Source organism: Hipposideros armiger, unplaced genomic scaffold (genome assembly GCF_001890085.2).
Source record: "Hipposideros armiger isolate ML-2016 unplaced genomic scaffold, ASM189008v1 scaffold_18, whole genome shotgun sequence".
In the NCBI taxonomy this organism is placed as follows: Eukaryota; Metazoa; Chordata; class Mammalia; order Chiroptera; family Hipposideridae; genus Hipposideros; species Hipposideros armiger.
Window position 1 is genome coordinate 6,508,903 of NW_017731368.1, and position 13,143 is coordinate 6,522,045.

Sequence of the window (13,143 nt, forward strand, 5' to 3'; positions counted from 1 at the left end):
GGCACCAGGTTCCCGTCCTGCCTCCTTTCCCTGGGTCCCTCACGTCTACTCCCATGTGCTGCTGGTCTAAGCTAAAGCCCTGTGTTCCCTCTCTGGTCTTAAGTTCTTTGGGACACCAGAGCAGGGTCACCCAGAGCCTCGGGCATTCAGCGTGGTGAATGGTCGGGTACCGCTGAGCAGACACTTCCTCCAACCCTGGACTCCATCATTGCGCTGTGGCTGTGTAGACCTTGGGAGATATGGGCCAAAGAATGAAAGGTAAGGTGGCATGATACCTGCAACTCACTTCCAAATGTTTCTGGAAAAAGCAGAGAAAAAAATTATTTTTAAAATAAAGAAGCATTCAAAAGGGGATGGATTGAAACACCCTGTTATAGATTATGTTTTGTAAACTATGGTTTGTCTACCTCTGTCTCCTGGGTGTGGCAGGAGGAATAGGCGAGGGGGTTTCTTCTCCATTTTATGCTGAATTTCTTCATTTATACCCAAGCCTGTGCTAGGCAGCCCCCTTGGCCAGGAATGCCTTTGTCAAGTTCACCTGGTGAACTGAGACCATGTGTAATGACTTCTTCCCTCAGAGTCTGCCCTGAATTGCTTTCCAGGGAAAAGCAAACCCTAAAACCTAAAACAGGTTTTAGGATTGGATCATCAGGACAGATTTCTTCAGGTTTTCTGCAGTCTCCAAGCGCCCCCTACTGGCTACAGAAAATAAATCCTTCCAGGATAGGATGCTTTCCAGCCATGAGCCCAAATGGGCAACACATTAATTTTATTTTGTTTTTCTAAATCTTGACTTAATCCCTGTTCTGAGCTCCCAATCAATTCAGGTAATTCGGCATAACTTTCTACCGCCACCAACTTCTCCCCAGGTGGCATCTATAATAAGTTCTGGGCTCCCGCACTTGGTCGAGCTGTGGGGGAGGCATGTGTCCGCTTTCTTTGTCCGGTTAGAAAGGTCCCCAGGGCATACATGTCTCTGCTCCCAGGCGGTGTTTGGAAGTGAGTTCCACATCTGTCTGAGGCCAGAAACTTGCCACCATGTCTACTCTTCCTGCCCCATGTGGTCACGGTCCCGTGTTGGGGGTGAGGAGCTGGCTTGGGGTTCTGGAATCTCTCCGCTTTCTCTAGTCCCCCTGCAAAGCTAGCTCAACTATCCTTGGATCACCAGACTCATCTGGGGCTTCTCCCAAAACCTTGCCCTTGACCCAGGGACAGGGAAGGTGAAGTTGTGGATCAGAACCCTCTTCAACTCTCTACTCACGTGCCAGCTTGGAGAACCTGTGTGGGCCTTGGGGGCGGGATGGTGGTTGTGGGGGAAGTAAGCAGTAAAAACAAAACCTGGTTCAGTAGGTTTCATTCCAAATCTTTGTTTTAAAGGGTAAATTAATTTTTTTCCAATTACCTTTATTGAGGTAACACCGGTTAATAACGCTCTATAAATTTCAGGTGTACGATATAATTTGATGTCTGTGTACTCAAATGTGTGCTCACCACCCAAAGTCTAGGTCTGATACCAAAACATATACTCAGCTGTTTCTTTCCTCATAATTAGAAACCAAGAATTTGACATCTTAGTTTCCTATGAACTGCTTCTTTGACAACTTCCCCTTGGGCCATGGTGCCCTCTGGTCTCTAGCAAGGCTGGGATATATATGATTCAGCAAAGAGCAGAGACCAGACCACCTGGAGCACCCCCTCCACAGCCACGAGACAGAAGAATGCATTTATTTTTTTCAATTTACAAAACATAGTTTTAGGGTACTTCCCTCCTTTAGAGAGTTCCCTCTCTCACATCTTCCCTTTAAAAAAAATTCTTATTTCCTTTTTCCAGAAATATCTGAAGGTTACTTGCACATAGATGTTTAGGCCCTTTATCATCATCCTTTAGCTAGTGTCACCTAGGAAATAGGACATGCTTTTACACAGCCACAGTACAATGATTGAATTCAGGAAATTTAATATTGCTACAATATTTTAAAATACATGTTCAGTATTCGCATTTCTCTGATTGCCCCCCAAATGGTCTCTAATAGCGTCTTTTCCTATTCAGGATCATGGATGGTGTTAATTGTCTTGTCTCTTTACCCGCCTTTATTCCTGAACCCGTCCTTGGTCTTTGTTTCATGACATTGGCATTTTTAAAGGGAACAGGTACCTTGTTTATGAAATGTCCCTCAGTTTGGGTTTGTCAATTTGTCAACCTCCTGGTTCAGGTTTTGCATTTTTTGGCCGAACAGCAGAGAAGTGATAAGTCCTTCTCAGTACATCACACATCAGGAGGCACCTGTATCGGTTTGTCTCATTTGGGTAATGTTAAATTTGATGATTTGTTTAAAGTGGGGCACGACAGGCTTCTCCACAGCAAAGGTATCTTCCCCTCCCTGCAATTGCCACACTTTGAAAATAAATCATGTTCTGTGGGAAGATATAATGTGTGCAAATATCCTGCTGCCTATCAAATTTTTACCCAATGGTTTTGGCATCCACTGTTGTCTAAATGAGTTAGTTTTATAGTTGCAAAATGGCGGGTTTTTTAACTCTATTGTCCCTTCTATATTTATCACTTAACCATTCTACTACAAGGAAAAGCTTAGAAGAATGCATTCTAAGACCCCTTTCACATCCCTCCTCCACACCTTTTCCCTCTGCTTGGAAAGCCTTCCCCACTTGGCAAATCCTGTCCATCCTTGAAGCCCAGATCCAGGGTCACCTTGCCTTAAAGCCTTCCCCCACCCTATCTGGGCAGATAAACCCACCCACTCTCTCTCTCTCTCTGCCTTCCAAGCAAGGTGGGCTGCAGCTGTCTGGCCTTCTGAGCCCCTGAGACAGGGAGCAGCTGGGGAGGGGGGCTCATGCCTCCCACGGCAGGACCCCCAATGCAACTCTGCCTGGTCTAGCACAGCGGTTCTCAAACTTCAGTGAGCCCAGTGGTACCTGGAGGTTTTTTCATTACAGTGCTGTGATAGCAAAAGATTAGAATTAACACAATCTGATCTCTAGGGTACCGGTCCATAGGGGTATGCATAGATTCACACTGGGTACATGCACCTGGTGGACTAGTATGCAGCCCTGAAAAGTAGGGAAGAGCTTGAGGTTCTGATTGGAAAGTTGTCTAAAGTATATTACTACGTTAAAAGAAAGGGGGGCTATAACAGCAATGTAAAGTACCATATGGCTTTCATTTCATTTCCCCACAGAGCTGAATACCTTCAAGTCTTACATAAAGAGAGCCTCTCCTCAATGAACAAGATAAAAACAAAATACAAATCAGAATACCAATGTGGTTTCCATCATTTGAACTTATTTTATTGATATGCATTAGCAAATAAAATTTCATTGTTGTTTTTTTGATGCATTATAACACACTTTTTGATAGTGGTTGCCCAAGGTTGATCATTTATTTACTATACTAAATACTGCAACCTCTGGATTGCTGATTTTTACAGTGGTATTTCCTTGGTGATGATGGGTGGCTCCTCTCTGAATACATAAAGTGGTCCATTCAGTCCATGGTTTTCATATTCCTTTGTTTTTCTACCTATCGCTTTAAAAATACATTTAAATAAAAATGACATAAGTTCCTTGCAGTGTGTGCACACGTACAAACCACAAGGAGGGCTAAAAAACATAATTAACCAGCATCCTCGTGTTCAGAGAATATGGCGTGGGACTGCAGCTTGCTCCTGGGGACTTTCTCAAAGTATCTTCAGTGGACATAAGGTTACAGTCATTCAACTGAAGGACACATCTTTTGCCAAGGGGTGATGCGATAATGGCAATATCATTTGCATATGATGTTATCCTTCCATAAATGCCTGGAACACATGGCCACGGAACGCTGTGATGGACACTGCCGTCTTCAGATTAGAATAAATAAATGACCTGCTTAGACTGGAATGCCACAGGCACACTGTGACGGGAGCTGGAGAGGAGAGAGGACATTCGTTTAAAATACGGCACGCAAAAACAATAAATAAAAGTTCAAAACTGAGTCGGTGACAGCAGCAGGGCCAGGCTCCCTGCTCATTCCTGGTTCATCTCACGAGCACCTCTGCCTTTTCCTCGGGATAAAAAAGGGCACAAGGAGACCGTGGCTTTGAGGAGAAGGAAATATCCTGCCGTGACTGCTCTGTTCTGAAACAAGGGGGCAAAATATGTGAGCATCGAATGGCTGCCACGAAAGACCACATAAGTGAAAAAGCACATGGACTGGACTTGGGGTTCAGAGGAAGCACTGGACCCAGCAGGAGGCCAGGGCCTCGTTTTCTCCGTGAACCAGTTTGCTATTATGTTTGGTCATGGTTCGTTTTACTTTTAGTGTTGGCATATTTCCTTCCCCTTTCCCCCTCCCCTTTCCTTTTAATCCTGTTCTTCAAGCTGTCTCGGGTCTGGTCTTACTCAATTTGCTTGTGACACTGGGTCCCAGAAATAAGCTGCTGTCTCCTTGGCGGCTTGGTGTGTTTGCCACGTGCATTTCGGGGTGTCCTAGAACCACAGAGGGGACATCCACTGTGACTTCCCATCTAGTACCAGTTCCTCCCTACCCATAAGAAAATGGAAAAACAAAACAAATCACACAGAACCCACAGGGGCTGCTGAACCACCGGTGCGGCGGGAGTGTCAAATACATTCTCTCTCAGGCAGGTCAGACGTCTGGCCCGATGGCTGATGGCGAAACACTGAAGGAAGACTTTAGGTTGAAGGCATGGGAAGAAAAAGTCACCCCTCAGAAGAAGCAGCCGTCCCCTGAGGCAGAGTAGTGAAGGTCTGCAAGAAGCCGAGCCGCCCACCACAGAAGGAACAGCTCTCCGGGCCTGAGAGCTACGTCAGCGGCACGTGGCCGCGGGTGGAGGCTCCTTACACTCTTACAGGGTGGGCGAGGCGCCCGGCGACACTGACACCGAGTGGCAGAGGCAATGTGCCCTGTGCCGCATGACAGCGCACCAGGTGCAGCACTGGCAGCCGGCCACGAATTCACTGGTTTCCTATCCATGGGATAAGAACGCCATTGGGAGTTTCAGTGCTTCTCGAAGGATAGAAGGAGAAAAGGACATCGGCCTGTCCCGCCCCCAGGCTAGTGCAGGTGAAGTCCTCAGGAGAGCAGTGACAGTGCCGGGGCACTCGCCGTGGGGTCGGAAGAAAGGGAGGGGCGGATACAGGGCTTCAAGTCCTATGTACACATCTTACAGTCTCCACTCTTCCCCCATTAGGCACGAGGTTGATTTGTCTAGCTCAGGAGGGGATGGGCGAGTAGGGAAGAGGGAGAGAGGGCAGTGCAGGGGGGAAGAGAAGGAGGCAGGACACGATTGGACGCCTCCGAAGGCCTCCCTCCTACCCTCACCGCAGGCTAGTTTGTTTGGGGAGCTTAGCACCCATCAAGATGCCCGAGGGGAGAGTCACGGGGGCCTTCATCTGCATGCTGGACCCCACCATGGTGGGGAAGCTGCGATTCCGTCGGATGCCACTGTTGAGCTGTAGCCCGCCGATGGCACTGGGGACAGCAGGGCATCCGAGGGGCAGGCCCTCGGGTACCAGGCCTCCAGGGACGAGGGCCTGTGCTGGGCCCGGAGGCCCACAGAGGAGAGGTCCCTGATCCTCAGTCAAGGTGGGGGCACGGGCTCGCCCTGAGTTCACCACTTTGGCCACGCCAAACCTCTTGACTTTGTCCACGAGGTTGAGGTTGGAGACAGACACATCTGTCTGACTCTCGCTGCTCCGGACGTTCTTCTTCTCCCTCACCTCCCTCAGGATGGAGCTGGCCGGCTTGGAAGCCAGGAAGTTGTCGTAGGGAGGGCTCGTGCATTTGAACTCGAAGGAGGGTGGGGAAGACGTGGGCGTCTGCATGGGCGAGTTGGGCGGGGTGGAGGGGATCACAGCCATCCTGGGGGTGTAGGAGTGCAGCAGAGAGCCCCGGCCGGCCCTGTTCCAGCTCTGGGGGTCATACACAGCCGCCGAAATGCCCCGCTCTTTCAGCAGCCACACCAGGCCCAGGGACGTGCTCATGGTGGTCGTGGACTCACGGATGTTAGTGAAGGATTCGGCCAGGCTGAGTCTCCGGGGAGTACACGGCGTGGCCACCGGCGTGGACTTCAAGTGGCTGGCGCTGCCACAAGCGGGAGTCGGGGCCGAGTTAAGGCTGGGAGAGAACAATAAGAGGTTATGCATCAGAAGATGCCCATGAGCACCAAGAAAAGGGCAGGCCTGCGACATGATGAGAGGACTCCCCCAACCCAGGCCTCCCGGATGCCTCTTTCTGTGCCGGCTCCCTTCTCTCACCCACCGGGGCCTGGTTTAAGTTAAAAGGAAGCTGCACCCTTCTCTCAGCCCCACAGGGTGTGTATCACTGTCCCCTCTGCAAATGAGGAAACAGGCTCAGAGGTCATGTGGCTGACTCAATGTCACACTCAGTTATCCAGTGGAAGACCCTGGATTCAAACCCATGTCTGAGTGACACCCCCAAACAGAGGAAGAAGGCCTCTGGCAGAGAGGTTTTCTTTCTCTACCACATTTACTCAGATTCCAGCGTTCCTTCCTACTTCCTGCTTCCCTGAGGCAAGCAGTCACCCAGGACTATGGGATATGAGAGTTTATCCAGGAACAGGCAACGTGGGTGGGACATCCAGAGGGAGGCCCCTGGTGATGGGGAAACTCAGGCTGACGGTGCAATGGAGTCAGCGGCAGAGCCGGGCCTCTGGCTCCCAGGACCGTGCTCTTTCCTCTGCACGGAGCTCACTTAGTCCTTCCCAAACCCATCTTGATGGGTAAGTAGCATTATGGGGTCAGAGAAAGCATGCGGTATTATTACATCAATGGAGCTACCTGGAAAAAGGGCCAGTGTGACGCCTGCTACTAAAGGAAAGAGAAGATTCCTTTCTCTCCTTGTATCATGCTGACTGAGGACTTACTGTGTTCCAGAGGCGGGGACCCAGCAGGGAAGGGGGTTAATAGAAAAGTGTAACAGGGCCGCCGGGGCAAAGGCACTGCTGTCTGCCTGAAGCACAGGTAAGCCCGCTCTGACAGCTGCTACAGGACGGCGTGAGGCCACGGGGGCACAGAAGCCCTGTGCTGTTGCTGCACGAGCAGCGGAGGGGCAAAGCAGCACGTCCCTCCTCATAGTCTTATGGGACCTGCCCTGGTGTCTGCCCAAGCATGTGGCTGCAGCTGCAGGTGCCCCTCGGAGCAGGCCAGCTGGGGGGTCCAGCTGGGGGGTCCAGCTGTGGGACGGAGCCCTCTCTCCACAGCCTGGTGTGGGGAGGGCCAGCTACCCTGGGCATAGCACCAATGTAGGGAAAAGGGACAAAGGGGACACGCTCTGGAGCAGGGTCCTGGAATGACCAGGGCAGAGGTGCCTCCTGCAGGAGGCCAGCTCACAAGCAAGGACAAGCTTAGGCATCATTTCGCTGCACACGCAGGTGACCTCACCGCTGGCCGGGCAGCACGGGGTGAGGCACACAGAGCAGGCCCGGCCCACATCAGCTCAGGAGTGGGGATGATGGTGGTCAGGAGCACTCAGAGAAATGTGAGATGAGCAACTGCAGCAGATTCCTAAGGTTAGAAGGCAGACTCTTTAAATGGTGCGAATGGGATGCTACAACCTGTGGACCTAAGCAACGGAGGCTCCAAAACGTCCTGCATGTAACGTCTCGTTTGCAGGGCCATTCCTGGGAAGCATCTCGGTTTTGTTTTGAGCTGCCATTCTTTCAAACTCCGGCAACAAAAAGCCTGTTCTTGCCACTGACGGCCTGGGCTTCCCTGGCCCTGACAAGGCCCTATAGATGCAGACAGGTGTGCAGTTTTCAGTTCTACGGCTACAGTCAGGACAGCACCAGGGCGCCAGCTTCTCCCCAGGGAAAGCCCTGTCTCATGGTTTTTAAACACCATCTCTTCCTAACATGAAGCCACAGGATGGGGAAGCCGGGTGCCACACCCACAGGAAGGGACATGGAGAAGACAAGCTAAAATGTGGAGATGCCCTTCTGGTGAGAACTGCGGTTAGGCCTGTATTAGTGCTGGCGCTCGTCTTGACTGGGGCGTTTAGATGGGTTAGGGGCATCCACCGTCAAGGCCGAGTTAGCCAGGCACAACCACAGAGACACACCCACGCCTAAGTCCAGGGTTAGTGGCGGCCACACGTGCACACACAGCTCCTTCCACGTGGCCCTGACAGGGCAGGCGCTGCTGGCGGTGTGCTCACCCCCTGCCTCGCCTGTGGGCTCACTCTCTGCCCTACATCTCCTCTCAGCTCAACGGGGCATGGGGCTGCTTCGTCGTCCTCCTCACATGACCTGTGGAGAGTTATTCAGAGTTTAAGGTGCTCCTTGGGCGGTGGCTCCCTCCCTTTGTGCTTTACCTTGCATCCCCCGGCACGGCGTACCACGCAGAATGAGGCTGGCTCCGCTATGTTGGGGAGACCCTTTTTCCTTTCACTGAAAGCTGGGGGAAGATCTGAAATCAAGCCAAGCAGACCACCCCACGCCATACAAATCCTCTCGCCAGACGGTGCCAACCTCTAACGCTTCTCAGAGGCACCAGGGGGACGTGGCCCACGCTGGACACATAATCCAGTGTCCGGATTTTATCCTTCCAGTCATTACAGAGTGGCTGTGGTGCACGGTTCCTGCAGTCTAGTCTATGAGCACAAGCGCCTCCACAGGGCTCAGGATCTCCATTCTGTGAAAAAACTCCATGCTCTACTGGCAAAGTTTGGGGCAAAAAGCCAACAGACGTGGCCTTAGGCCCTGTGGGCATGTCAGCTTCAGCTGGTTAAGGAGGGGGCTGAGAAACTCCCAAGGCCAACTAAAAGGGCAGCTCAAGGTCCAGGTCTCTCTACCTGCACTGGACCTGAATCAATAGGAGCTTTGATTCAGAAGGAAAGATGGGACCCAGCACAGGAGTCTCCGCGTGCTTACGAGACGCTTCAGCTGGCCAGAACTGGTGTTGAATGAGTCTCTCTGCTTGGGCGTTTCTCGACAGTAAGTCTCACAAGGCGTGCTCCCACCTCACCCAACCCCTGCCCACCCCTGGGGCTGGGGTCCCTTACCTTGGCGTGACCCGCGTGAGCTCGTCTGAAGGATGCAGGATGCGACAGGTGGTGAAGGTGAAGGTGGAGTTGGTCTGTGACATGCACTTCCCAGGGTGGTGTGCTAAAGTCGGGGGGAAGGGGGGGACAAAACACATTTCTTGCATCCAAGCATACCCACGAGAAAACAAAAATCAGGCATGGCCCTCAGCAGATGCAAGAAGCAATGAGCTACCTTGTGAACTGGATCTGGGTGAGGAAGGTGAAACGCACATGTTCTGGATCGCAGGTGGTTCCTCAGAAGTAACCACCTGTTTGAGCACTGGCGTGCAGAGCACAGAATTCCAGCTTCCAACCCAATCCAGACAGGGTTTCCCCACCAGCGTTCTTTGGCCAGTAGTGGATCCAGTTTGAGGGGCTAAGGGGCCCAGGGGGGTCAATTTGGTTTCCCTCTTCAGAGGGCGGAATTGGCTTCTTTTTTTCCATTGCTTTATATTTAATTGGCAAACAGGTGCCAAACTCTGCCAAAGGGAAGGGACAGCTGTGGGACAGGGGGAGGCACTTGCCACCTGGAAACGGGGCAAGGCTCATGTGGCTCCCTTTACTGTGTATACAATACAGGAGCTCGGGGAGGCTGGCTCCACTACTGCCTATCTGTGGTCGGCAGGGCGGGAGGTGGGACCTCAGCTGCCTCAGCAACAACGTGGCAAGAGTCCCTGAGCCCGAGGGGTCTCTGTGGTGCTGTCTGACACACAGCGGGGAGAGCAGTACCAGTCCCCCAGGGCCACTTTCTTGTCATGTCTAGGATGTTTGATTTCTAATGAAAATGAGACAGCCACAAGTTGTCCTCAATTCATTTCCTTTTAAAGCTCGACAGAGTTATTGTTAAGGCAGCTGAAGGCTATGATTTGGAGCAAAGGAAACCACACAAACGTTAGGACCATGCATCCAAAGGCTGGCGAGTGATACGGAATAAGGAAGAGTCTACGGGAGATATCATGATTGTAGAGGTCATCCTCATTCATAACTCAAACATTACCAAAAAAAAAAAAAAAGGAAGGAAAAAGGAAAAAAAGAGGAAAAAAAGATGCTGCTTCAAATAGCATGCAAAATGAAATACTGGGACCCCCCCACACACACACCCCGTTCTGCCCACCACCCCTGCAGCAGCTCAGCCCCCAGAGACCTCCTGGGAGAAAAGTGATTAGGGTATCAGAGACCATGAGCGCTCTGAAGATTCAAAAGGCTGTGAACGAGAATCTTCTAGTTCTTTATGGCAAGTGTTCTCTTGGTTTCGACAAAAAGGAAAAGGAGGACAAAACAAGGAGAAGATTGGTGCCCCCAAACCTACAGATCCACACACGGGTGATCATGTCTTTAAAAAACAAACAAACAAACAAACAAACAAAACCCAAAGAAAACAAACAAAAAAACCCCCCAGAAGCCAGATGAAACAAATGAACAAAAAATGTTGGAGACACGCAAATTGAAGGCAGGCAGGATGAAGCCAGAGCACAAAAATCGTGGTGGTGACTAAGGGGCTGGTTTGCCCCGATTACCATGGTCCGACCTGTCCATCTGCGTCAAGGGAGGCTCCTGTGGGCCCTGGAGCGGCTGTCAGCACCACGGCCACAAAACCAAACTCTCAACCACAGGGAACTCCAAGCAAAGGGTGTGTGTGGTGGGGAGGGGGGCGGGGGGGGGGGCACACACGTAAAAATAGCCTTTATGAATCTTTGTTTCTCAACCAATAAATGGAATGGTTTAGGGACTCTGATCACTGGGGAACTGCTGCAAGCAAACCAAAAATTAAATAAGCTATGAAGAAAAGGCAACCAAACAATCACGATTCTCTGACTGCCATAAGGTTTAGAAACAAAAGCAACAAAACGCCTGAGAAAAGCATCCCAAAGCGCGTGAGGGATTAGTTAGGCAGGAGGAAAGAAAAAGGCGGTACATAGAGGTCGTTAAGACAAAAAGACTTGAAAGAGAGAACAATTAGATCAAACGAAAGCAAGGGTGGATTTGAAATTAGAGGCGTACCCCATTAAAACGCATGGCCCAAATGTCAAATCATAAGGTCACCACGTTCACTTCCTCCTCCCCCCATCACATATTGGATCTTCGATTTTAACAGCGGGGGGTAAGATGGACATTTTAGAGACACAATTAATTGCATCAGCAGAAGCAAAACCCATCGGATGCAAATGGGTTTTGGGGACAGGAAAAGGCTGCTAAAATTCAAGTCATTCCCCAGAAGCCATGGATAGCCTTAGAAGACCAAGGAAAATCAACCAGTGTCAACAGTGCCAAAGCCAGAGGTTCGGCCCCTCCAAAATACCACTGGGATGCCTGGACCCGCCAGCTCTCCTCTTGTCACCGCCTGCCCGGCTGCTGCAACACCTCCCTTCCTTGGGACACAATACAGAGACAGTGAGTCGCCTGAGGCTCCTTGTGCTGCCACAGAGCAGCTCCGGGCTGATTCCTACAGCCCTGCATACAGGAGACGGCAGTTTCTCGAAGAAAGAGGCACAGAACCCATTCTTCTTGCAGGGTGAGGACACACTGCTGAAGTCCCCAGTCCCCGCCACATGCCCAGCCCTGCCTTAGATGCTGTGTGTTCCCCTTATGCTGCTCACTCGCGGCCTCCAAGGACACCGTTTCCTCGGACTCCATGCTCTGACTTCCTACTTGAATCCTTGTCTTTTTTCTCAGTCTGGCTGGCGGCCCTCATTGTGTTGGGAAGAGGGAGTAAACAGGTTAGAGTAGTAACACTGACAAGGGCTTTTGTCACTTGTTTTATTTGGGAAGGAACTTGCATTTCCCAATAAAACCTCTAATCCTTTATTATTTTTATTTGTTCCTCCTCCCCCAGCCTCTGACACGGATACAAAATCTGAATCGATCAAAGATAACCTTTAAACTGAATGAATCCTTTATGATGTGAGGTCTTCTGTGTTGGTGAACTATAATACAGGTGGTTAACGTGCAGATTTTTTGTTCTGAAAACATGGCACGTGCATGCACACACCCTTCAGGTAGCTGCAGGTGGGCGTCGGAGGGCTTTGTAAGGGCGACAGCCACGCCGCTCACTGGCTCTCTGATCCGACCCTGACGTGCTTTCTGCCTGGAACAGATGAGCTTGGTGAAGGGTTCTGACTGCTGTGCTCTTCTGGGAGGGTCCTTCATACCTGGTCCTGACTGGAAAACTGGATGCTTGGGATCTTGTTGCTGCACCAGAGGTACCTGGCACACCCCCTCCCCCAGTCTCCAATGATGCCCTGGGTGCCCCTGCAGAATGCACTGGCGGGGACCTGAAGGACAACTGGGACTCTGTCAGTCTGTCCATCCATGTGGTCAGATGTGTACACACCGGCTCACACCAGCTCATGCATTTCAGTCAATCTGCAGGGTGCTCTCCCTCCCCCACCCACAAGGAAGGGCAGGCTGATAATGTGCCGGGGACAGCAGACACTTTTCTCTCTGAAGACCATTGTAGCACCCAGTCCTTAAAAGCACCCGTGAAGACGGTAGGGTGCCACTAGCTGCACCCGGTGATTTCTACAGGGAGTTGCCACGTAATGTAAAGGCTGCTTCAAAGGGGACTGCCGAGGACAGAAATGTTGGTCATACCCAAGCGATTGTTTTGCTCACGTGAGCACTTTCTTAAAAATATACATATATAGGTACAAATGCATCCCAAAATCTTGAAAAAAAAAGGACTCCATCTTTGCAACACACGGGGAGCCTTCCATATTACATTCTCTTCCCCTCTCTTCATGGGAAGTGGCCACCTTGAGTAAGCTCAAGTGCCCCTGGTCTTCCTTTTTCTTCACTTGGACATGTAGTGTGAAGCGGCTGTCATGCAGTCTGGATCTGCTTTGCAATTTCTATAAACTCATTAACCATCACACACACACACACACACACACACACACACACACACACATTCATTCTCCCTCAACACACCTCATACAACCTTTAATTCCAGCACCTGCCACCATATCAACAGTGGCACACAGGCCAGCCTTTTCTATTCAAGCAAAAACAAGTATATTGAAAATAAAAGCCACTGTTCATCCAGCTTAAAGGTGTGGCCTGAACTAAGCCCTAAGAATATCAGT

The 13,143-nt window shown here is 50.8% G+C and overlaps 1 protein-coding gene and 1 pseudogene across 3 annotated transcripts in view; both read right to left on the reverse strand.

Moving 5' to 3' along the window:
• Window positions 1-3,281: 3,281 nt before the first annotated feature.
• On the reverse strand, window positions 3,282-6,852 carry LOC109377334 (trafficking kinesin-binding protein 1 pseudogene; annotated as a pseudogene).
• A 541-nt stretch (window positions 6,853-7,393) lies between these two features.
• The window catches only part of LOC109377304 (trafficking kinesin-binding protein 1), a 60,536-nt gene continuing 54,786 nt past the window's right edge, over window positions 7,394-13,143 (reverse strand). For 2 of the 3 annotated variants that reach the window (XM_019633651.1, XM_019633640.1), the window contains exons 14-15: window positions 11,361-11,430; window positions 9,055-9,143 (exon numbers count right to left, since the gene is read on the reverse strand). In XM_019633651.1, the coding sequence (XP_019489196.1) occupies window positions 11,396-11,430 (35 nt within the window). In that variant the 3' untranslated portion in view covers window positions 9,055-9,143; window positions 11,361-11,395. Of the gene's footprint in view, window positions 7,546-8,194; window positions 8,286-9,040; window positions 9,144-11,360; window positions 11,431-13,143 lie in introns of those variants that run through there. The other variant, XM_019633620.1, reaches the window with a different exon arrangement.